Raw genomic sequence first — 24,681 nt, forward strand, 5'->3', positions numbered from 1 at the left:
ATTCGGTGTCCTCTTCATCACATCTGGACAATTTTTAAAGTATTGTGTGAAACAAGGGGACATAAGCAAATCTCCCATCTTTAATGGCATGCACCACATTTGTCCCATCATAAGACACGAGAAACCAATGAGAAAAAGAAAGCAAGGGGTAAAACCACTCTTTGTCATGCAGCTTCTCTTACACATTCACTGCAGGGATTTTTCAAAGCTGCACATGTGCCGACGGACACTGGCTGGTGGGCGAGAATTCTGGCTGCCTCTTCCTGAAGATTGAAAAGAAAAAGACACCCAGTGAGTGGCTATACACATGTGCACACATGGTGGCTATACCACTCAATAGGTGCCTGTCCCTGACCTATGCCTGTGGGCTTTCCCATCTCTTATCCTCTTGTCACCTCATCTTCCACATAGATTTCTCCTTGGCTCCAGCACAATAGTGTTTCAAATATATTTTCGCAATGTTAATTCTACTTCCTGTGCTGAGCCTTGATGCACTTTACATACCAGATGGCAAGGGCTGCTGTGCATCTAGCTGTCAGAGGAACTTCACTCCTGGTATTCTCAACATAGGATGAAATTATGAAAAAAGGAGCATCTGCCCTTCACATCTTACTTACAAAAGCATCACCAAAAGTTTTTGCTGGTGGAGCTTTTAATATAAACTCAGCTGCTGCTTTTTCCTTTGACTCTCTACCACTAATCTGTTTTTCTAAATGTTTCTTTTACTTTTGGAGCTCTGGCTGAATAGTCACTAGCTTTCATTATATGTGATTTCACTGCTGTGCTTCTTTTTTTTAAAGGAAGCATCAGGTTTATTGAGGTAGACACAAAATGAATAGTCTCCTAAGCACTCTATCTGCAATGGTAATTCAATACAGAATTGCAGATTGCAGTTTGTGCTGTTAATATAGGATGATTTCCACTTCATTTTTCTTTACTTCCTTGCCCTGTCAAGCAGATGCAAATTCTCATTTGTCTTCCCCAGTATCAATAAAAATAATATACACAAACGCGCATGCTCTGACAAAAATCTCAGGTATATTTGCACATGGAATGTATCACTGAATTTCTGAAAAAAAACCCCAAAAAAACAACAATATCATTTTATTGCAAATAAAATGCAAATTGAAATTCAGTATTTCTCCCCTTCAAACAGTTATAGTACATGTTTGCCAGACTTCCATGTACCTCAAAACGACAGATTCATGGGTGGTGTGTGCATGTACTACATACATACTCAGCACATGAGCCGAACAAGCCATTCCTCTCACCACAAACTAAAGCACAGGAGCACAGCATGATGTACATGAAGCACATGCATAACCATTTGGGAGTGGTAGATACCTTGAAATGACTTCTGAACTATTATGAATAAAACACAAATAAGACGTTCTGCTGAGCAATTTTGCCAACCTGATTACTTTGAAGCCTCTAGAAAGATTAAATTCCTTACCAGGTGTAATGAGATCGCTGAGTTTTGAAAATTTAAAAGTGATCATGATTAGGAACTTAGCTACCATGTTCTCTCCTCTACCCTATTAAAGTTACAGAGATTATTAGGCTTCAGATTAGACAGAATATTCAGCATTTCTACAGTCTTCCAGTTGTCTTAATCAATTGAGAGAATAAGAGCTTTCTACTTCCTGTGCTTTTTGTTCTGTCACAGGAGCTAATTTTACAAAACAAGTAGCAACATGCAGTTGATTATCTGATAAAAAAACCCAGAGCTAAATATATTTCACACACATGCAGTGCTGTACACTCAACGGAGGGCACACAGCAACACAGTAAAAAGATTCACTATCAAGGGCACGCAGCCACAGACAGCCCTGCTTAGGACCATGGAAAAGGTGGAAGACTTGTTTCAGAGCACTGCTTGGAACTTGTATCTTTCTGAGTCAACAGGCTTTGGCAGCCATCATTCCCCAGCTGCTGCCATTTGCTGTCACTTACTGCTTACTTAGCTGCACCCCCTTTGTATTGCTTCTTATTCATACATATCCCTGTAGTGAGTTCAGGGCATTCTGCTCTTCCAGTTTTGGGCATTTGCAGGTTTCATTATGAAATCCTCCTAAGTGAAAGGAAGAAAGAAGCCTGCTTCCTCAAGCAGTTCAAAATGCCTCAAAACATGTACAAAATACAGCAAACTCCTCTCTTACTGTGACGGCAGTTGTGCTCCTCAGCCAAAATCAGACACAGACGTTACATCTAATAGAGTATGCAATCCCCAAATGCCAGGTTTGCATTCTGGAGGCTGTGGTTGTTAAAATGCTGCCAAGCTCCGTCAAAGCAGTGGTCTGCCTTTTGATCAAGGTCAAGGGTGATCATCATGGTGATGCACAGCATATAAACAACAGAAATAACCTAAATCTCAGGGTTCATGCTTCAGTAGAATTTGAATTTATAATGGAATTTAGATTTATAGTATGGGAAATGTAGTGCATGTGTTGATTGTATTTCAGTGAATTATCAAATCAATGTCAACTCTATAAATAATAATAAACAATTTTGATGCATTGAATATGAAATATCCTTGTAGGCTTTCTTTTATCTTCCTAGTAGTGTGTGCTAATACAGCAGAACTGTGATTCAGAATTAATGCCCAGATCTCTATACCTTTCTTTTTTTGCTTTTATTTTTAATGATGACTATGTATCCCTGCTTCTTTCTCCTAGCCTTTCAGGCAGCAATGGCACTTCACATACATTTCTCTGGTTATAAAACATTAGATACTCTGCCCATCTTTACAATATGAGGATTAATGAGTCATTTTGGGAGCAGTCTTCTCAAGAGTAATTCCGGCTGAGCAGTTATTTGTATCCTGAGCCCAGAGGCAGGATGGATCTCCTGTGCATTTGAACAAGGAGCTGGCATACTATCATGAAAGTGTCTGAGTTGCTTTATAAGGAACCCCTGGGTGCAATAATAGGGAATCTGGCAGAGGAAGCAGGGTGGCAGAGCAGAGGGTTCCTGAAAGAAGTGGCTTAATTGCTTTACTTTATGTTCTTTGAAGCAGAAAAATGCTTCTGGCTAGTCATTCAGAACAGGGTAGGTAACAAGCCAGTTGAAATTTGAAGTAAGGAATATAAAGGATCTGAGGGAAGAGTCACTCTTACCACCATTTTTCCTCTTAAGTGTAAATGAATCATCCCACGAGGGAAACAGCTGTGTCAGGATTATAGGAAGTGTAAATTGCTATCTGCAATGTTTTATATCTGAACAGCTGTGAAACTAGAAATATTCACCTTCTGCTCTGGAATTATTCTCTCTGCTCAATCAGACTCCCCAAACACACACAAACTGAATGAATCTGTCTGGTGCTCAAGAAAACGGAGATGCAGTATTCTGTGCTACTTATCATTTGAAGTCATGGCCAGAGATCCTCCTCACTAGAGGTACTCCATGCTGTAAAAAAAAAAAACTTTCACATTCCCCAAGTGAAAAAAGTACAGAATAGTGTATCACCAGAATTTGTACAATCTCATTTGAAACAACTGACCATCAATAACATTAGGAAAAAAGTAAAGTGGGGAGGATATTCACGGGAAGTTAGGTATTACCCCTGAATAAACTCCTCATTTTAAGAACTTATCTATAACCCCTAGCTTTGGTACAGGAAAGGAGAAGCCTTGTACCACATGCCCTTGGAACACTGCCTGACATTCAAGAGCAGTTCTTGCTCCAACACTCAGACTGGCTGCCCTCTGCACTCCCAAGGAATATCTCAGCAACGCCACAAACATTTTGGCCTGCATGTCACCTCCTCAGTGCTCTAGCAATCTGCAAGGTAACTGAGAAGGTAAGCAAACCTCATGCGCAGAACCAGACCATTAAAGTGTTTAACTAAACTCTCATCCCAAATCTTCATGCCCCTTCAGTTCTGGCATCTTCCTAGAAAGAAGTATGTTCCTCTTCAGATGCTTGTGTCCTTGAAAGGTCGGGTTTTATGTACAGTTGTCATAGCTGGATCAAAAGATATCTACATAAAAAGAAGCAAGGCCACGTATTTTTCCTGTAGGATGAGGAGCTGAATTTTCAAAGCCTTTTGTATGAGCTAGCTGATAGAAGATTTCTAAGCCAATAGATGAAGTTGGGAAGATGGACAGATTCTTGGTACAGTTGGATTTTTAAAACACAAGTCCTGAATTCCAGTCTAAGGGATGTATGGAAATAATTGCTCTGGGTTATAAAATTAATTATGCTAATCAATGACACAGTGACAAGTTTTGGAGAGAAATTAAGAGCCATGGTGCAAAGAGCAGTACAAGTAGAAAGGAGTCTATAGAGTTATTCACCCTTGCCCAACAGAGTGAGGCATATGGATAATTATCACCCACAGAGGACTGCAAAGCAGGAGGGATTTCATGGCACACCCTTTCTGTCGAGGTGTGAGCATCTGCTGAAGAGGACAGAAAGGTCAAGGTCACCAAGGAGAACATAATCCCAGAAGGATGCCCAGAAAGACCTGGCAATGAGCTGGATAGTGAAGATGGAGCAAAGGCTGTGTGTACTTCAGGTCACCCCGGGGCAGCAGTAGCCAGCTGTGTGTTGGGGGAACACTCTGGCCCTCCCCAATTACTCCCTTCTGCTGCTCTACCTTCCCTTCTGTGTCAGCACAACCCTTGGTGCAATTACTCAATCATCTGGCAGGGAACGACGGGGACAAGTAATCTGGGTCACAACTATGCCAGAAAAAGAAAGGAGAAAAAAAAAGTCTCTTATTTCCCAATTTGAGTTCGCATGGCTGTCCAGATTCTTGTCCCTGCATAGGCGAAGTGATGGCATGGGATAAAGGAAGGCTTTGAGTGTCAGTTCTGGCTTAGAGCAGCTTAAAGCATTTGTGGATTTACGGGCTATGATAGCTCAATGTAGCTGCAGGAAAATCTCTTGGCTGTCTGGGATGGTGGCGGGAGAGATTTTTGAGATAACTGATATAACACTAAGGATTAAGAAATGTGTATAGCCTTGTTTCAAAGGATATGGGAAAGTAAAGGAGGAAGGACTGCTCACTGGCAGAGGTGCCTGGGGCCACACTGTGCTCCACCACAGCCTGTAGTGCCCAGGCACACGAGCACACTGCACACACACAGTTCCACACTCCAGCCGGTGAGGCCAGGAATGCACCTGCCAGCTGGGCATGAGAGCCCAGGGCTCAGCAGGACTAATGGCACCCACACCACTGGGCACCTCCTGCAGCTGCCTGTGCTGCTGTGGCTGCCCTCTCACACGTAGCTCCCTTCAGTCCTTGTCAGTCTGCTTGGGTAGATAATCTCTCTGTAGGGGTTTCCACAGACTATAGGATTTGCTTTCTTTGGTTTGATTGGTTGCTTCCAGAGTGTGTTGGCTATCTGTTTAGTTGACATGTCTAGGGGGCTTTGAGATGCAAAAAAAATGTGCAATGTGAAAGAAGTACCAATTTCCAGACAATCCTTTCTCTGGGAATGCAAGGCTTGCAAGCCAGGCAAAACAGGCTGAATGGTACCACCTAAAGATTTGGGTTATGCCAGGAAACGAAATGGCCAGAAGATAACATGAAAAAAAAAATAAATTCAATTCAAATAGAGGGGAAGACTAACAAGATCTCTAAGTAAGAAAGCAGGAAGATTCTTGGCTTTAATACAACAAGGATGAGGAAAGATTAATAGTGTTGGGTAAAGAGGAGGAGGAGGATCTACTAACTAGAAGGTGACTTGTAGATGGTTATTTAAACTGAACCTGTGATTCTCTGGGGCTGATCAGACTGAAATTGCAAACACCAGCAATCTACCAGTGAGGAGTTCTATAATCAGATCAAGGGGCACTTGTTTTGATAGAGTTTATGATCAGCTTTGACATCTCTCGCTGTGGTGCTGCAGCACAGCTGTGCTAAACTAGCAATTTGCTGCTGAAAGGGACAACTCTCACCCCTGTTCCCCAAACCGTGGGCATCAGGGATAGTTTCTCTGGTGCTGATATTAGTGTTTATCTGACCTTGAAATCTGTCTCAAGGAATCCAGCAGATAGTAATTAATTTTATTTTCTTTTTTCCTCTTTGTAAGGTTAATTTTATAGGGTGGAAGAAAGTCACATCCTGCACACCAGAAAAGAACCACAGAGAGCAGAGAAGAGGAAAACAGATTAAGAAGAGATAAACTGAAGCAGTAAGCTAGAAATGGTAACTTATCTATAATAAACTAACAAGAAACCTGGAGTTTTTAGTTGTCAAGTGGGCTTTAAAGTGACAAATTGTGTGATTGCTTCCAGCCTGCACAATTGTTTGCTGTTTACACTGATAATGACTTTTAACCTGTGCTTGTCAGGTGTGGGAGGCTGAATGCCAGAGCACATATATGCTCTGAAGAATTAGTTGACTTGTTATTTCAAAATTAAATAACTCTCTAACAACTTTAATGTGGAGGCAGATGTTATATTGATACAATGTACTTTCAACCCATGCTTAAAGTGGCTTCTTAGAGTCCTTGGCACAGTAGAGAACCTAGCTTCTCATGCTGGCCATGTTTATTAGTGACTCTTTGACAGTGTATGTCTTCTGTGTGGTAGAGTCTTTTCTACAGGTACACCTTGGTCTGAAAACCCTAAAAAAGACCTGACAATGAAGAATTTGCCCATTCAGAGTCCTTGAGGCATAGAGGAAAGAACACAGAGAACAGAGGGGAATGTGGTCACATCTCTTCTCTGGGTGTGAATAGTTTTCAGTGTGTTTGGAAAAGAGGAAAAACAGAATCAGAAGAGAAGTGAAAAAAGCATCACTCCATACTAGCTTAAAAAAAATTGAAGTCAAGCTGAAAGCCAAGAAAGATATTTTTAAACTCCTCACTCTTCCCTTTACAAACTCTTAAATCCTCAAGAAAAAAATATATAAGAAAGCAAGTTGCTCCATTACACACATCTGAAGGACAGACATTTAGGAAAGACTACATCCAGATTTTGGACTGAGTAGCTCACCAGAAGCTGGCCTTTGCTTTGCCATATCCATCATATCCACATACAGGTATTTGTAAATTAACATATTTGAATCTGCAGATTTAATTTCTAAGTGGGTGTAGAACCATATCCACCTACATTCCCTTAACAGAGACAGACCCTCTTCTCTCTCTGGGGATAGGATTCATTTGTGAATTACGGAGTCCAGCTAAAAATCACTTGCTGTTTCAGCACGTGATCATAACATCTGCAGTTTGTCTTGTGATATTTTGTTTCGTGAGGCATCCCTGAACAAAGGAGAGAGCTCAGCACAAGAAGGGATAAACTTGGTGGACAAGCCAGAATGCAAAATGTCTTTCACATCAGACAAAGAGAAGACGTGTAAGTGCTGTCCCCTTCTTGGGCTAGCATGTGCCTCTTATGTGTCCCTAAACAAGGAAGAGGATTAAATAAATTAAGCAGTAGTTCTGCATTTCACATTAGTAACTTGGCACTGAATTGTTGGCATGAATCGAAAGTATTTTTCAGATGTCTTAATTTGAGGGAAAAAATAAACTCCGGTATTAACTGTATGTAGATATCTATAATACTTTGCTGTTTTATAGTCTTGTTCTTATATAAGGAATACCAGAGATCCACATTATATCCTTAAGTACCCAAATTTTTTCACCTCTAAATTAGTTCAAAGATGTATGAAATCACATGTTAGCTCAAAGACCCCTGCAGAACAAATGCTTGCAGAGGACCCTGCATGTTTATTCTAGCAAGTATTTGTACATGAATTATCACATGTTTGTAAAATGTCACAGCTCTCTTTGTTTCTGCTGAGGTGAGGTGAGCAACAGTGGCATGGGCTGAAACATCACACTTTGAGAATAAAAAGGAGGTAAATTGCATTCTTGAGTTAAAAAAATGTTAGTGACCTCTAGAAAACTTGTATTTTCCTTCTTTATTCTATTTCCATTTTATATTTCAGAGCACCACTCATACACAACATGGGTTTGGGGATTTCTTTTTCCTAAGAGTGTGCTTATGTGAGTTGGAATCTGATTTCCATACATTATATAGAGAAATATCCAGGGTTTTAGGTGCTTAGCTGGATGTAACCTTCAACACCTATTTATGTGTCTGGCTCTCTTTAAAGGTGAAGTTTTCTTCCTTATTTTTCTCACAGAGACAATTGTAACCAAAACAGTGTGAGAGTGTGGTGCTAAGCAGATAAACAACACTTGCTTATCCCTACATGGGAATGCAATTGTTTGTATCACTCACTATTGAGCTGGTGCACTTTTGCAGCATCCTAACTGGATATGAATAATGTATAAAAATACCAAAATACAAGGAAATGTAATAAGTGATCCAGTCAAGCAAGAAATTAAATTACAAGTGGTGTCCTTATTCCTGTGGTTTATGCCAAGAAAGATACTAGCTTTCCCCAGGATTTCTCTAGTGCTGCCTTTGCTTCCCCTCAATCAGGCAGCAGAGATTATGATACATAACTATAAAGCTCGATATGACTGTGTATCTTTTTGTCATTGTGCTTAAGTATTGAGATTCATTAAACAAAGCTGCCTGGTGCTACAGAAGTGCCCCCAAGCAGGAAAACGTTTTGTGATTCAGCATCTTGAGAGCTGCAAAACAAGAGAAGGAGTAGTAAAGTGAAGTTCTACAGTAGTCCTTTGGCAAGAACCAGGCTGGATTCAGAGATGGCCCCTAAGATATATATGTTCTGTCAAAATCTCCTGGGAGAGCAAAGTTGTGAAGAAAAGACAGTGGCGAAAACTGCCATAGACTAGGAACTTCTGAGAAAGGGAGGAAATTGCATAGGACATTACACAACAGCTCTCTCATCTAAAGGGACCATGCACATAAAATGTGGCTCTGACTGGTGATAAAGACGCAGAAGTCTGGATGGGAGCGCAGGTATTTAATGTATCCTGTAAACTTATTCAGTGTAACCTGGGTTTTGTCGGACAGGGGTTTATCCTCATTGCTCTTACTGAGAGGCCACTGCAGAACCGCATAGCTTTTCCAAGTTATTTCTCCCAAATATAGTCTCAGGCAGCCTCTGTTTGGCCATGGATACAAATCCAGAGGACTGAGATTAAACTGCCAGGCCATTTGGTTTTTGCTTGATCACAAACATCCCAATCATTGCATGCATTTTTGCCCACTTCTTCCCCTCATCTTGCCTTAGGAATGGCATGTCATCAGCTATGCATGAGCTGGGACTCCCTTTAGCTAGTATAATTTGCAAGGAAAACTTACAGTTCTTTATGCAGCTATGCCCCTTATTTCTCATTAGAAGGCTTTTAAAAAACTGCCATCACCAGACTGGTTATTTTGCACATATACACATAGATGATAATTTTGTATATAATTTGATGTAAGCATATGCCATGCCTGATTTTTAAATAAATATGGGTTTAGTAGTTATTTAAATGAGCAAGAATGTAAGTGTGGAATGATATCTGAGAGTCTTTTATCCCTTATTCTGTATTTTATTTTTGTTCTATGGGCCAGTACTACAATATATGTACATCATAATCAAATGCAAATTCAAGGCTATGGAAGACAATATTAGATATAATTTACTGATCTAATTTAACAGACAACGCTGCAGCAGAGCTAGAAAAGATTGTTATTGGAAATGTTAAGTTTCACACTCCCCTATTATTTTGTGTTTCTTCCCAGTTCTTTAATATTGGTTCTAAGAGTCTCTTCGGAACCATGTAACTGTCTTCTGGGAGTTTTAAATATTCACTTAAATCAATATACTGACAAGGACAGAACAGCTTGACTGGGTTTGTTGTATTTTCTTACATGAAATTCACATCACATCCACAAGAGAACTGGGTAAGAGCTGTTACATGTCACAGTGCTATATGTCTGCAAAATCATTCATGGTTTAAGGCCAGTAAACAGCCCAGCAAAGCCAGCAAACATAGTGACTGCTAGGACAGAGATGTTTGGCATTAACACCTTTAGCTGTCGTTTGTGAGCAGGCAAGAGGCTTTCCCAAAAAGGCAAAGGCACTGCAACCTCAGAAAGGGGTGAAGGACTACACTGAATACAGAATCTGGGTAAATGTTGGGGCAGGCTGCAATAGGAAGATGAATCAGGCCAGGCCAGAGTGCCACCTGCCTTCCTTGTGACAGCTGTGTCACCAGGAGCCATTCTAGAGCTGCCACGTCTGCAACAACCTGTGAAGGAAGCAGACTCCTCCATGATATTCCCTGGGTGTGATGCAACTGTGAACCAAATGTCCAGAGGTTTTGGAGCCTCATGCCCTGGTGGGGAGCTGAGAGCCTCAAAGGCCAGCACAGCACCTTGTGCCCCGTGGTGCCACTGCCCTACAGAGTCAGCCCCGAAAATAGGGTGTAGGTGTTAGCATTTTATTGGAGGTTAATGGAGAGATCAGATATACAGCAAAAAAATTTTTAAATAAACATCCTCATCTGTCCTGTACAACATTTCCCTCTGGGGTTAGCTTCAGTAGGATGGCTGGGCAGGCAAAGCAGGTTTAAGGGTCTTCTTGAAGGTCCCTTGGAAAGCAGTATTTTCCAAGGTCTGCAATGGTAAAAATTAGGATCTGTCTTGTTGTGTCTGCAATACTACTGCAGGACACAAGAAGTTTACCCACTGCATCAGTTTTCTAAATTGTAAAACAAGGTAGTCTACCATCTTCTGTTAGATTCAGCAATTGGCTCTATTCTCATTTGGCACTGCTGTAGGAAAGTAAAACTACATGAGATGCTAATCTGTATAAGAAGCATTTAAAGATAATTCTCGTGTGCTGCAGGCTAGATGACGAGCTTCAGGACCAAAGAAAATACTTCTCACATTGCTCTTGTGTCCTGACGCACAGGATTTAATATATCTCTTTTACAAGAGAAGGTACAATGGTGACCAGTTATTATTATTACTGCTTGTACTTTCCACTAAATCTACTTGTTTCAGAAGTTTTGATACATTTCAGGCAGATAGAGGGAAGTATTCCCTATGTGGCTGTGCCAGGTTGAGATAGAGTAGTTAGTTTCAATTTCACCTACTTTGCTACAGAGATCAGGACAAAAAGCATTGTTTTACTTATATCAAAAGTGCTTTCACCTCTTCTGTTCACACTTTTCTCCCTCTCTCCTTGCCTCTATAACCCCTACTTAAAGATAGAATATTGACTGCACAGAATAATAGCATAACAGTGAGAAGATGGAATACTCCTGAGCACTTATTCCTGTGACAGGGCTGTTAGGTTGTATTAAGTGACAGACTGTAAAATATCTGCATCTGAGCAACTGCAGCAGAGCATACTGAACATTTACTCTCTGTGTCCAGAAGCTCCAAGTCTTGCCATGCAGCATTGTGCATTTGCCTCCTCCCACCACCATGAAAACCAGTGAACCAAAATCTTCTGGACACACTTGTGCTAAGATTCCCCTCACTATGTGTCTGTGGGAGGCTTTGAAAATGAAGGAGGTGAAGAGCCCAATAGCCTTTGTGGACTGTGAATGGCCAAGAGAAATGAGTTTAGAAAAGCACGGCCTGTCAGTACAGCTTGCTCAAATTGAAATGGCAACTCAGCAAGTCAGTTTAAAGAGAAAAATTAACTTAAGAATACCTGGAGATAATTTATAACTGGCAAGCTGAAGCAGGTGGTTCCCTAAGCTATGCTAAGGGAACAGACATGTTACTAGAGGTTACTGAAAACCCTGATTCTCAGTCAAAAAACTCTATGTGGGAAGCCGGAACAAAGGGAGAAGGGAAAAAGGGAAGTAGGAAGATGTTACTAGGGGATGTTGGGTTATCTGCAAATTTTTATCAGAATAAATAAAATTTGAGATATCCATGGACCAGGTGACTGCCTGGACACTGCTCCGACTGGATGCCTGTGACAGCAGTCTAGAGGCATGGACTGCTGAAATGTGTGAAAAAGATTCATTACATTTGGAAGTACTTTAAATCAGCTATTCATTTCTAAAGGCAGACAGCTGGATGAAAAATAACTGAATGTAAATATACTAAAATTACAAGGGGAAAGCAGGTAGCCTATGCATTAATGCAGAGTCCTGGTCATCCAGTGAGTCTTGCTAGCTGGCTTCCTATTAACTCTGATTTTACTACATAATGTATATTGACAACTAAATCCTTACTTACTCTGATTCAAAATGCACTAAAATGATGTCCAGACCTGGGGTCTCAACTATAAATTTAAAATAATTTATATGTGAAGACTAAGGAGCAGATAAACGTCACTGCCAGACCTGGAGCGTTATCCAAAGACACAAAATGAACTTTCTCCCTGTGCTAACTCCTGCAGCACTGATCCTTCTCATGCAACCCACAACAAGCATGAGAGAAGAGGTGAGCCTTGCTGTGTGGCTCAACTCTATTTGTGTGTGTACTACAGAAAATCAGCACAACAGACCTGCAGGGTACAGGCCTGACTTCAGTTTCCTGTACATTGTGTAGGGTCCATGTGAAGCAGTGGCTGGAGAAGGCATTTCCTGTACCCTCATCAGAATCAGCATCTGAAGTGTCACTTGCTATTTTTTTCTTCATATAGTACAGAAGAGAGCATTGCTTCCTAGGGAAGGGATTGTACAGGCACTGTAAAAACGTCCTTCTCTTTAAGCTCATTGACCCTCATAGACCAAAATAACTTTTGTGGCCAAGAAGAAAGCTAAACATCACAGCAAGTTCCATACACAAAAGTTTCCATCTCACATCTGGAAAAAATAAAAAATACATGCAAAAGGCTCTCCTAACAAATGTTGCTATGCCATCATACTACAACAGCCAGGATCTTGTAACCATGAAGCAGCAAATGAACAATAAATGTCCCCACAAAGTTTCAACACAAGCAGCAGATATCACTCTCTCTTCATCTCTCCTGATGGAGCTGCTCCATTTTTTATACATATTTAAGTATTCATTTGACAAGAGGGAAAGAATGACAGTTGCTTGGTGCTGAAGATACTCACGAGGGATCCCTCCAACCCAGATTCAAGCTCTCTCACAAAATAATACGAAGTATTTCCCTAGGGTTTGCACTACAATGTTTTTTTCTCTGTTCCAAAATACTGCTGGACAAGAACATACAGAAAGAGACTTGCCCTGGACAGTGCATAATGCAGTTATAGAGCATCCACCTGGGAAATGAAGGAGATGCTCTTAGCCTAAGTGAGTGCTTTAACTGTTGGGGTAAGATTCCCTCACGATTTCCCAATGCCTTCCTTTCTCCATGGGAAAAAAGAATGTCCCCTTGGCCCAGAGAAAATGCTTACCAGCAAAGCCTAATTCTATGAAACAATAGGAAAGGCTAGAATTTTTTGATGGAAAACATAAATATTCCACTGGAAAATCACCAACCAGCTCTATGGAAAACAATGCTGGTTGAATTGCTCGTAGTTTAACTCAATCAAAGTAAGAGCAAGTTCAAATCCTCAAGACTGTGTGTACCATCTTGAGAGTGCAACAGATCAGTAAAGGCAGTGTGCTTTATTATTTATGTGAAGACCAGTGTTACTAAGAAATTTGTTTTCACTGAAACTCTGTTGGCAATGCAGCTAGGACAGACATTTTTCAAGATTACTTTTCTGACCTCTATGTCAGCACAAGAGGCAGCTGAAGGTTTTGAATTGACTAATTGGTCCTATGTTAATAGACTTCTCTGGTTAATTCTTTTGCACTACTTTAGGAAAAAGAAAAAAGAGTGTCTTGGCTTGCTCTAGTCCCCAAGCTATACTAGTTAAACTAACAGCACTACATTGCATGAAAATGCTTTATGAAGGCTTATATAATTTTGATTTGCCCTTGTAAATGTAAACTAGTTTCCATTTTTAGAACTAATTCAATTTAACCCTATATTTCCACACCAATTTCATTTAGATGGATGCCACTTATCTGTTTAGGAATTGGAATTCAATGGATTAAGCACAGAAGATATTCGATACAGACAGGAAAAGAGATAAAAATTGAAAAGCAGAAAAAGAAAAACAAACTAGGAGGAAGAAGGCATAACAAGAAGATTGATGAATACATCTAGAAGAGAAATCTTTTGAGTGCAGAATTGGTGTCCACTTACAGACAGAAAAATGTGGCCATGGGAGAGACTATTGAAGAATCTAGAAACAGAGCAACATACTTACAGGGATTAGAATTACTGAAAAAATGGCAAATAAATCCCAGATTTTGATAGGGAATTCAAACAAACAAACAAACCAAACCAACAAAATTTAAAAAAACCCCACCCAAAATCGAAACAAAAGCAAAAACATGAACAAACAAAACACAACAAAAAAACCACAAACAAAACCATTGAAAATCAGTCTGGAGTTCATTTCTGTGGACATTGAGCATGTACCAGTAGCTTTAAGTCCTTTTCAGGAGGGACATGATTACACATTAGAGTTATCTCGATGCTTCAAAGGCTGCAGCAAATTATACTTTTTCCTCCTTGATTTCCACAGTGACTCACTTTTTTATCTGCTGTCACAGTGTCCTCAGAAACTTTGCAATGGACTCAGCTAGTAGCTAAAATACCCCTCCAAAGCCCTGAAATTACTTTTTGTTTTGCCTTGTGACTTTATTTCCAAAGCTTCGTGTTTGTCTATTAAACTTCTTTCAGTTCTTCACGCCCATGAACAGAGAGATGTGCTGTCCTTTTCCATCAGCAATCCCAGGGTGCCTCTGCACCTATGCTGGTTTGGGTGAAGAACATGCAGTAACTGCACAAGCGGTTTAGGTCAGAGGTGGGAATTTGGCTGTATAAAAGACACATGCTTAACCTGAGGAAAAAAGGCATATTAACTAAGTATTGGGCTTTTAGTTTAGAAAAGCAACTTAAAACTCTGTAGAGCTTTTTTGCTTCGTAACACTCACACAGGCTTAACAGAGAGGTCGAGAAAAATCTTACTAAAATTATGTAACAAACTAATTGCTAAAAAGCTCAGGTAAGCCCTGTCGAATTTTAAAGGTGACAATGATGAGGGAGAAGCTCAACTTTTGAACAGGATGTAATATTCTCTCATATCAAGAACTGCATTCTAAGTATATCACATTTGGATCTTTTAAATTACTTTAAAAAAAATTAATAAAGGTAGATAAAGAGTAAGCAGAACAGAAAATTAAGTGTCTCATGACCTAAAATATTCAAAAGTCCTTTTTTTTTTTTGACAGACTTTAACTTAAAGAAACCAACACTATTAGCCAGAAACCAAACTGCAGGGACACCACACTAGTTTCTTACAGACATCTGAGTCACATCTAACTACCATAGAGTCAGAGGAAGGTGGATCAGGTTCCATTTTTCTATTTGCATGGAATTCAAGCTCTTGGGCTGCAGAGTTTTGGCTATCTCCTTGCAGGTTGTGGCTGCTAGGGCTGCTCACCACTCCCTGCTCTCTCTCTCTGTCTAGCTCTGGAGTCGGCAGCCTTGATGTGGCCTCTGTGGCACACTGAGATGAGTATTTGGATCACCTGTGTCTCCATTCCCTTCCCTTCTGACCACCCCCTGTCTAGAGAAAAAATAAAATGTACTGAAGTAGCATAAAGACAAACTTGATCACAGCATGTGTTTTCTACAATATTACTTCCATCACCAGGACAGATGAAAAATGGTTCTTATGCAAACTGAATCAAAACCAACCTGAGTGGCTCAGAGAAACATACAGATCCCAAAAAACTGGAAGAAAACGGAATTTTAATTCTATTGGGAAGCTCAGAAACGTAGGTTTGACTGGCACTTTTTTTTAAATTGGGAAGAAAATCATCTAAGCTCAACTCTAGCCCTATGCTGCTTTTTTAAAGATTAAAAAAACAATAAGATAATAAAGAATGCAAATTTTCAGACAGCTTCTCACAGGGAGATGCTGTTTGAAGTATCAGTTCTCTCTCCCGCTCTGCTGCATCTGGGTTGCTTTTAATTATTAGCAAGGAAAATAACAAGTTCTAAAGATGTGAATGCAAGTTCATTTTCACCATCAGTTGACTCCTGCAACTTTCACACCAACGCTGAGTTTGAGAACATGGAGAGATTTACACGAATGATGAGTAAGAGTATTGCTCATAATGCTGAGTATTAAATAGAGCACAGGGATAGCATGGAGAGTGCTTTTGAATCACAGTCATGAGGACTGTCACAATACACTACCTTGAAAACAGTCCTCAGCTTTCACACACATTCCAGTGCCCTTAGGCAAGTACATGTGATTTACAATCATTCAGAGTTTTTTCTAAAAGGCTACAGTAGCACTTCAGTTTGAACATGATGCAGAGCAACTGCACATCTGGGCATGAGATCCCTGTCATAGGCACATGTAACAAGGAGATGCAAGAAGCTGCAAACGGAACTTGGTTACTCTGCCACTGCCTGACCTGCCCCAGTGGTAGAGGGAGTTGTGCACAGGGCTGCCTTCGGAGCAGGAGAGAAGACAATAAGCAACATGTCAAAATCCATCTGAGTCTTAGAACCAAAGGATCATTTCCACCTTCTCTGCTACACATGAGATGAAAAACTGTTACATACCTTACTATTCAGCAGACTACAGTCAACCAAGAGAGGATGGCAAAGAGAAGGACAAATATAGTAGATGTGTACCTGCAGTCAATCCACTTACTTTGGATTTCCAGCCCCTGGCTTCTTTCTCCGGAATATGTTGAGGAAAGTGTTGGACTTGCAAGGTGCCTTGCCATCCCCGACATGCATACGCACCACATCTGAGGTGGTGAAGGCACTGCGGACGTTCCGCTCAGGCTTGGCTATAATGATGTACATCTTAGGAGTGAACATGCACCCCAGAGCCACTGTCACGCTCAGGCTCACTGCAAAACAAGTGGTGATGATCTTGTAGTTGCTCCCGAAATAGATGGGCACGAAGGCCAGCCAGATGATACAAGTGGTGTACATGGTGAATGCAATGTACTTGGCCTCATTGAAATTGGCGGGCACATTGCGAGTCTTGAAGGCATAGTATGTGCAGCTCATGATGAGGAGTCCATTGTAGCCCACAGGAGCCACGACGCCCAGGTTGCTGGTGTTGCAGATAAGGTAAACCTCCTTAATGCTGGGGTAGGAGAGGATGGGCATGGGGGGCTCCAGGATGATCAGTGTGATCACCAGTGTGAGCTGCACGCTGATCAGAATGGAGGCGATGACCACCTGGGCCCAGGCGCTCATGAAGCGCGGCTTGCGCGTGCAGATCTTCTTCTTGCTGCCCGCCAGGATGCGCGCGATGCGGTTGGTTTTGGTCACGAGGGCGGAATAGCACATGGCGGAGGAGAGGCCCACCAGAAGGCGCTGGAGGTAGCAGGATGTCGTGGTGGGTTTAGCTATAAGGGTGAAAGGGCAGACGTAACCCAGAAAGATGCCAGCCAGGATAATATAGCAGAGCTCGCGGCTGGAGGACTTGACAACAGGGGTGTCTCTGTAGAGCACAAAGATAAGGGTGACAAACATGGTGACCAGGATCCCCAGGCAGGAAAAGACCACAGCCACAATAGACTCTATATTGCTCCACTGGAGATACTTTACAGGGATGGGTTCACAGCCTGCAGTGTACAGAAGAGAAACAGAGCGTTAGAAAGGCAGCTCCCAGAAGAACCTTTTTTGCTGGATCTAAGTATAATCCAAACATTAACATATGTTTATGTGACGTGGATTATTAAAACCATTTTTAAAAAGGAGTTAACTACATAATGGAAAAGTTTGGATGAAATATGTTCAAAAAACAGCCATCCATTTTGGGTGTCCAAAACATTTTCTCATGATGCTGCAACAGGAAATTAGATTTGGAAATATTTAGTTTTAGAGATATTTGATTACTAGCCCAGAATACCAAAGGAACAGCTGGGATCAGAGTGCAGACAAACTCACCATCACCTCCTCATTTCAGCAAGGAAAGCATTGTTGCAAATGCGTAGGTTTTTACCTCCTCAGATTAATTTATTTAATCATTACCACAATTCCTATCGTTTGATCTACTGTATTTTTTTGAGAATGATTTTATAAATAAAATAAATTAATCAAAGGTCTATAGACAGAAAAATTGTAATAAACACAAAATTTTAATAGAATTATATCATAGATACTACACCTTCTTAGTACATTTCTGCTTTTTTCTCTTCACATTATCCTATTCTTATTTTTTCAAATCCTCCGCTGATTTTTTTCCCACTAGATAATATAATTTAATTCTCTTGGAAAAGTCAAACCCATAGTATATGCATGCCTTCAAGTAAAAATTGGAAAGACTCTCCTTTCTGACTAGTACAGACATTCAAACATAGGTGTCTGTTAAGATGGTATTTAGTTGCTCTCTCCCACACTCAGGTTAAAGGAGTCTCTGGATCTTCCTCACTGTGCTGAAGTAATACCAGCAATAAACACTACAGAGAAAATAAAATCCTTTGTCTTTAATAAGATGTTATGGTTGTGAAGCTGTTACGGACAACTTTCATTACAGCATTTTCTCATTTCTGTTCTCGACTTAGTAGTTCCAAAATGCTTTTCACATATTTCTTTATCCCAAGGGAAGTATCCATGGCCTTTCCTACGTCTTGTTTCTGTCCTCCTCTAGTTTCCCTTGGACACAACACACCTTTTCTACCTTTCTCCCACCTCTCAAGTATCTTTCCTCCCAGTCCCTCACCAGCCTTATCTCAGTTTGCCTTACAGTTCAATTATTTTCTAGCCACTTCTCCACCCAGATGTCTTCATTAAAAACTACTGGTCCAGCTTTTCTCATCCTGGACTGGCTGCTCATGAACTCTGCCTGTCTGAGTTGTTGGACATGGCTGAAAAGAACAGGGAAAATATGGTAATGTCAGCAAGCTAGTGAGAGGCATTTTTCCCTCTCATTTTTGCTGCTAGATCTTAACAAGGGCTCTGATGTTGTGATGGGCAAAAGTCGTGCTCAGTCTCTTCCTCCTCAGCGTGGAGTGTATTTGCAGAAACCACCTAAGAACTAAAAGCTTCTGAGTCCCACAGTTTTGCCTAATTTATATGCATCTTCCACATAGTGACACAAAACTACCAACAGATACCTCTACTGTAATGTAGATATCTGGACTGTAATGTAAAGTCCTTCCTTCTAAATAATTGAGAAGTAAGACAAGGTATAGATCAGGCTTGAACAGTTTTACTGTAGTATGATTTTGAGAAAGAAGAGAAAAATGTTTTTTGTTGAAATAATAAAAAAGAAAGAAAAATTTTAAAAAATAAATAAATCAGCCCCAGGGAAAGTCATGACATGGAAAATTTCTACTTGAACTTTTGATGTCTGTCAATGTCATATGAACTGAAAGAAAGTCTTGTAATTCTGTATGCTTCGTCTCCAAGCTAACTTAACAACAGGTGTTGTTGTTACACACACCTGTAACATCAAAAACAATAGGAATTATAGCAGTGGCTACCAGAGGTCTTATTTTATAAAGAAAATACTATAAAATAAAGAGAAAATTTTATAAAGAAAATTATTTTGCTCAATATGGTCTGTTCAAGACTCATAGGAAACCCATACTTCTAACCAGTACTTTTGTGGTGAAATATGAAGGAAAACCTCTTTATTAGAAGTGTGAACCTTTGGTCATTGGCCTCAGCAGCCCCGACTGGCAGGTGACTCCTCTATGATTTAATAAAAGACTAAGGATCAGAAACTCCTGCTCATTGATTAATACATGTGAAGCTCTTCTCATACAAGAAGCTGGTCAGTGATTATTGGAAGGGTTAAGTTTCAATAGGGACTTTAAGCTTAACAACATCAAGACATACTCACATTATTCCATTTTAAACGATATTTTCAGGGGCTTAACCCAGATCCAACATGGCAGTTAAGCCTATCGTTTGCTTTAAGCTTATCCTGTGTAAGATTTGCTTAGAAATGTTTCATTAAACCAGTGTAATTCCTGTGCACCAGCAAGCCCAAGAAGCACATATTGTACAAACTGCGAGAAGTTCCCTACACTGCTTATTACGAGCTAACGGTTGGTTATCAGCATCTGTGAAGGTGGGTCATTTCCCAGCTAGGAGAAAGTGGGCTCTGGAACCCCACTGAGACTGGGGGAGGATATCCAGGAAATTGTGCATGCATTTACAAAACAAAACACAACAAAACAAAACAAAGGGAAAAAAAAGTTCCCACTCAGCAACTAACCCAAACCTCAAAAACATCAGAGCAAAAGCTTCACAGTTAAAATTTTCTGTTAAAAGCTGTCTGGTAGTTTTCATAAAGCTGTCTTGCTGTCTGTAGTTTTCATGCATTTTCCTGCATTTTAACTGTGAATAATTTCCAAGATTGGAAGGCTAATCAATTTTTTTAGTGCTATATTCATAGCAGAAGGACAATAAGAGAATCTATGATGTTTTCTGAGGTTATTAACACATCCCAGGTAACTGATGGCCCCAAAACCTTATGATTGTTTTCATAAGACTATAAAACTTCCTACCCTATCTTGTTTTAGTGTTTGTTTAAGATAATTCATGTAAACTGAGTTTACTAGCTTGACATTCATCCCCTTATATTATATTTCTGGTGCTAGAAAAAATTTCTCTTGGCACAAGGCCAAAGGTACTGGCTTTAGTGACTATTTCTCAGGTCAAGTTTTCATCATCTGTGGTGAGAAATCCTTTGTGTCTGCTGAGTCCACTTCACTGAATTAATATTTAAGGGAAATAATTTTTTTTAAAAAGTGTACATTTAAAAATAAAATTAAAATGTCAGGAAATGATTGCTGAGCAGCAGAGACTGATTTCAAATGGAGAAAATGAGCACCTTGAAAAGCATGTCTTATGAAATAGGTTAGTATGTTCTTCACATTTCTTAAAAGGATTAAGGATTTTAGAGTCTCCATCTGCGATGGAAAATGACTCTAAAACCATGTACTTGTTTAGCATTTAAGATTTAAGGCAAAGGGAAAAACAATCTGCACTGTGAGATGTTACTGTCTGTGTCTAGATGCTATGGTGACTGTCAGGGTATGAATACAACACATAAAATCAAGCTATAAAAACATGTTTGATGGGAGTCCTGGCAAGAAAAGAGAATTTCAAATTAAATCATACCAATGGTGACTCCCACAAAGTTCAAGAGACAGAGTTTATCTAGATAAATCACCTTCTTCTAAAGATTAGGATAGCATCAGCTTCCTTTCACAGCTTTGTACTTTGTAGTATGGTTCAAGTAAATCAATTTTAGGGGTTAAAAAAGAAGGTTTTTTCCTTCAATGAGACAGACTGAAGAAGCTGTGCGGGAGCAGACTGCCATTTCAATGTTCTCTAGGAAATAAGTCGATGGCTATGCTGTCATTTGGCTGACGTTGCTGTGATTTTAGAACAGCAGCAGTCCAGTCTCCTTGCTGAGAAGAAACACAAATCAGCAGGTCATCTACTGATTTCATTAAAAGTTAATAGATTGCAACATGCCCTGGAGATTTTTTCCAGCACTGATTCTTTCCACAACTCTTTTCAGCAGTGCCTGTTTTGACATGACCCCTTTTGAGCTCCTTTGAACAGCTGGTAGCACTGAACCATATTCTCTCAAGTGCATATTGATCTCTCACCAGGTTTTTGTTCTAGCTCCTTTTTAATCAATAAATCCCTTTTTCTTCCCTGAAGAGTAGATACAAACAATTCTGTGAACCTCCAAGACCAGCAAAACCTGTTTGTGTATGGATATCTGCTTTAAAATTAGCAGATGCTAGTGTCCTAGGAGCAGGAATTAAATATGAATTTTCAAATGGTCAGGACATTTATGAAAGGTTCTGTGGATTTTTTGGTTTCTATTAATGACAATGTGTTCCTGCAATTTGGGCCCTTACAGAATGTATTTTTCATTAACTCCTCTCCCTAAACCCACTGACATAAAACTTAAAGGGTCTGAATGATCACTGAGATTTCTGTATCCTGACAAATCTGTTTGTCAGTTTAGCTGCAAAAAAGAGCAGGGTCAGGGCAGGGTGGTAGGAGTGGGAGGTATGGAATATAGACATTTATACACACATTTGGGACATGACCGTAACTTCTTTTCCATAGAAAACCAAGACGGACAATGGGTCACATCTCCCAGTCTCTTGTGATTAAGAGTGTGTTTTTACCTTGAGAAGTGGCTAGCTTTCCCTCTCAAAATACACACTCTGAACCTCATTTGGCTTCAGTTACTAGCTTGAAGTATCTCATAGAACAAATTAATTGAAGTTTGAGGACTTTGTCTACGTGCTAAATGTTGCAGCAACATCTAGCTGTCAGACAGTCATGTTATAGGACAAAGACATGTTAATTTGCACATTTGATCTTTGGCTAGGTGATCAGATTGTTTCTCTGACTAGGAATGATGCCCTGCTGAATGCTGGCATCCAAGATTTGCAGAGGTGACATGGGGCAGATGTGCCTCTAGTCTTTCACAGTGATACAAAGTAAATGTTGAGGTCGAGGTGATACTTCTCAACATGTTGCAGCTATTTTTTGGGGGTAGTGGTTGCTCTGAAGCCCAGAGCAGATGTGGAGGCTGACCTTGATAAGTAAAAAATAAACAGAAGGATGCCAAAGCATGCAACTCATCCAAAGAATGTACACAAGGGAGAACAAGTCTACCTCTTTCAAGACAACTTTTCTCAGGATTTTGTTGAAATTATTCTTGATGATTGGTGCAGTGAGAACGATCTTTTATACCAAACAAGAGTCCAGTAATCAGTCACTGAAGGTCCTGAAATCCCAGGTAAAGTGCTACTAATTGCATGGTAAAATGATCAGAAAAGATTATCAAGTCAATATGACAAGAACGCACTGAACTCGTGATAGTCGCTGCTAAATTGCTGCAAATGCTGCTGAGTTCATTAGCAGTCTTAACAGCTTTATTAATACTTGTGCTAAATGAAGGAAAGGAACAGACAGACTATAACATTTCTTTTTGGCAGAAATTTTGTTGTCTTTATTGTCTCTGCTGTTGCACTAAGCTGAAAGACAGTCACCCTAAACTGCACTGGAATGTGTGTCCAAATATGTACTTTTAATATCTCTGGATGCTCCCATTTCACTGTCCAGCACATAGCTTTCTCCTTGTGCCCTGTAGAAAAAGAATGCGTTTGGAGGAACACATCCCTACCTGTCAGGTCAGCATTTGGCCACCAGCCAAGCTCACAGGCTTTACATGTGAATTCATCCTGAACAAATTCATTCTCCTTGCAAGCAGTGCAAATCCAGCAGCAGCTCACTTCTCCTTTCCTGATCACCTGCAATACAAAATACATCCTCGGTTCTGATCCTCTATCAGACAACAAGGAGGCACACACCACCACCCTCCAGCAAACACGTAACACAATACACTGTTTAAAACATGGCAGGATTCCTGTGTATGGCACATTTCAAACAGCTAGAAAACACAAATCATGATTTTGTATCGATCCCTGTATTAAAATTTGTGCTTAGGAGTTCAAGGATAACCTCTGGGGACAATTTTATTTTGTTTGAGGGAGAGTCATTCTGAGTTAAAAGTACAAAACCATTTCCCCTCTGGTACAGAGGCATAGTGAATGTCATATTTTCAATCACACTTGAGGCTTAATCTGTGAGATGGCAGAGGTCAGGACAAGCAGCTCAGCCCATGCTTAATATCTGTTGCATAGTAAAAAGCAGTAAATAAAGTCAGAGATTAGAACAAAGAGTAACTAATGCATATAAATACATATATGTGCATGTACATACAAGCACATTCACATACACATGCATTCTAATTTATGTGGAAGTCTTTTTGGGGCTCATAACACAAGTGTAAATAGAAATTAAAATAAGAACAAATTACAAAACATCCTGCTAAAAGGATCTATCAGGTCCTAGCAGGAAAACAAAATTAAGCAGTGACCAACCTCATACTTTGTAGCAGCTCGTTTAGAGGAAAATATCCCTGAAAACTCTTTCTTTGCTATGAGGGCTGCTAAATGCAATGATCCAATGCTGAAAAGATTCTTTCCTTGTGTTGATTCCTAGTTTCATTACCCTGAGCCTGAAAGAAAGATTAAGGATATCTCTGGCTCCTAGGGCTCTGACAAAGACTCTGGCCTTGTTTGCCAGGAAGGAGGAATTCAGCCTTTTCTTCCAGATCTTCCTATCCATCTATATGCAGAGATAAGTAGAGTAGTGAAGTGCAAAATGTTTGTTTTATTGAATACTGGCTTTATGGGCTTTTTTTTTTTTTTGGTTAACATTTCCTCATGCAGTGTGTGGAGAGAGTCCAATAGACTTCAATGAGAGATGAAGCTGGCATTTTGTATGCATGGTGTTTACATATACACACATACACAAACTGCACAATCTCAAAAACAAGGAAAAATGTTTTGGAGGGTGGTAAATACCAATAACGTTTCTCCTCCAAGATGCTGGAGTGTGTCACTGTGCCTTTGCCAAATCATTGGTTGCCTATTGCTTAGATTAGCAATATAGAAATAAAAAGCTGCAAATATGCTTATTAAATGAAAATAGAAATGAAAGTCTACTCTAAAGAGATTTTGCTGAATGGGCTTCTTGCCATTTTAAACTTAATGCATCCATACAATTTTGACGGTAGTGAAACATGTCCCTGTGTCATGCAGACATGACTGGTAACAATTTGTAGCCTGATGCAAGTGCTAGTGTTTGATGAACACAGAGTGATTTCATTTGTACTTCCATTTGTCTTGTTGTGAACATGAAATACAAATAGGCATGGGGGTTGTTGATTTTTTTTTTCAACTTTTCCTTGCAGGTGTAACTGCTGGAACAAAATACTA

General features: G+C 40.0%; 1 protein-coding gene across 3 annotated transcripts in view; it reads right to left on the reverse strand.

The window, feature by feature from the left end:
• The window catches only part of GRM1 (glutamate metabotropic receptor 1), a 180,873-nt gene that overhangs the window by 12,692 nt on the left and 143,500 nt on the right, over positions 1–24,681 (reverse strand). For 2 of the 3 annotated variants that reach the window (XM_088161599.1, XM_088161598.1), the window contains exons 7-9: positions 23,022–23,148; positions 16,542–17,472; positions 183–263 (exon numbers count right to left, since the gene is read on the reverse strand). In XM_088161599.1, the coding sequence (XP_088017725.1) occupies positions 203–263; positions 16,542–17,472; positions 23,022–23,148 (1,119 nt within the window). In that variant the 3' untranslated portion in view covers positions 183–202. The remainder of the gene's footprint in view (positions 1–182; positions 264–16,541; positions 17,473–23,021; positions 23,149–24,681) is intronic. The other variant, XM_088161597.1, reaches the window with a different exon arrangement.

Source organism: Sturnus vulgaris, chromosome 3, assembly GCF_052056855.1.
Source record: "Sturnus vulgaris isolate bStuVul1 chromosome 3, bStuVul1.hap1, whole genome shotgun sequence".
Classification (NCBI taxonomy): Eukaryota; Metazoa; Chordata; class Aves; order Passeriformes; family Sturnidae; genus Sturnus; species Sturnus vulgaris.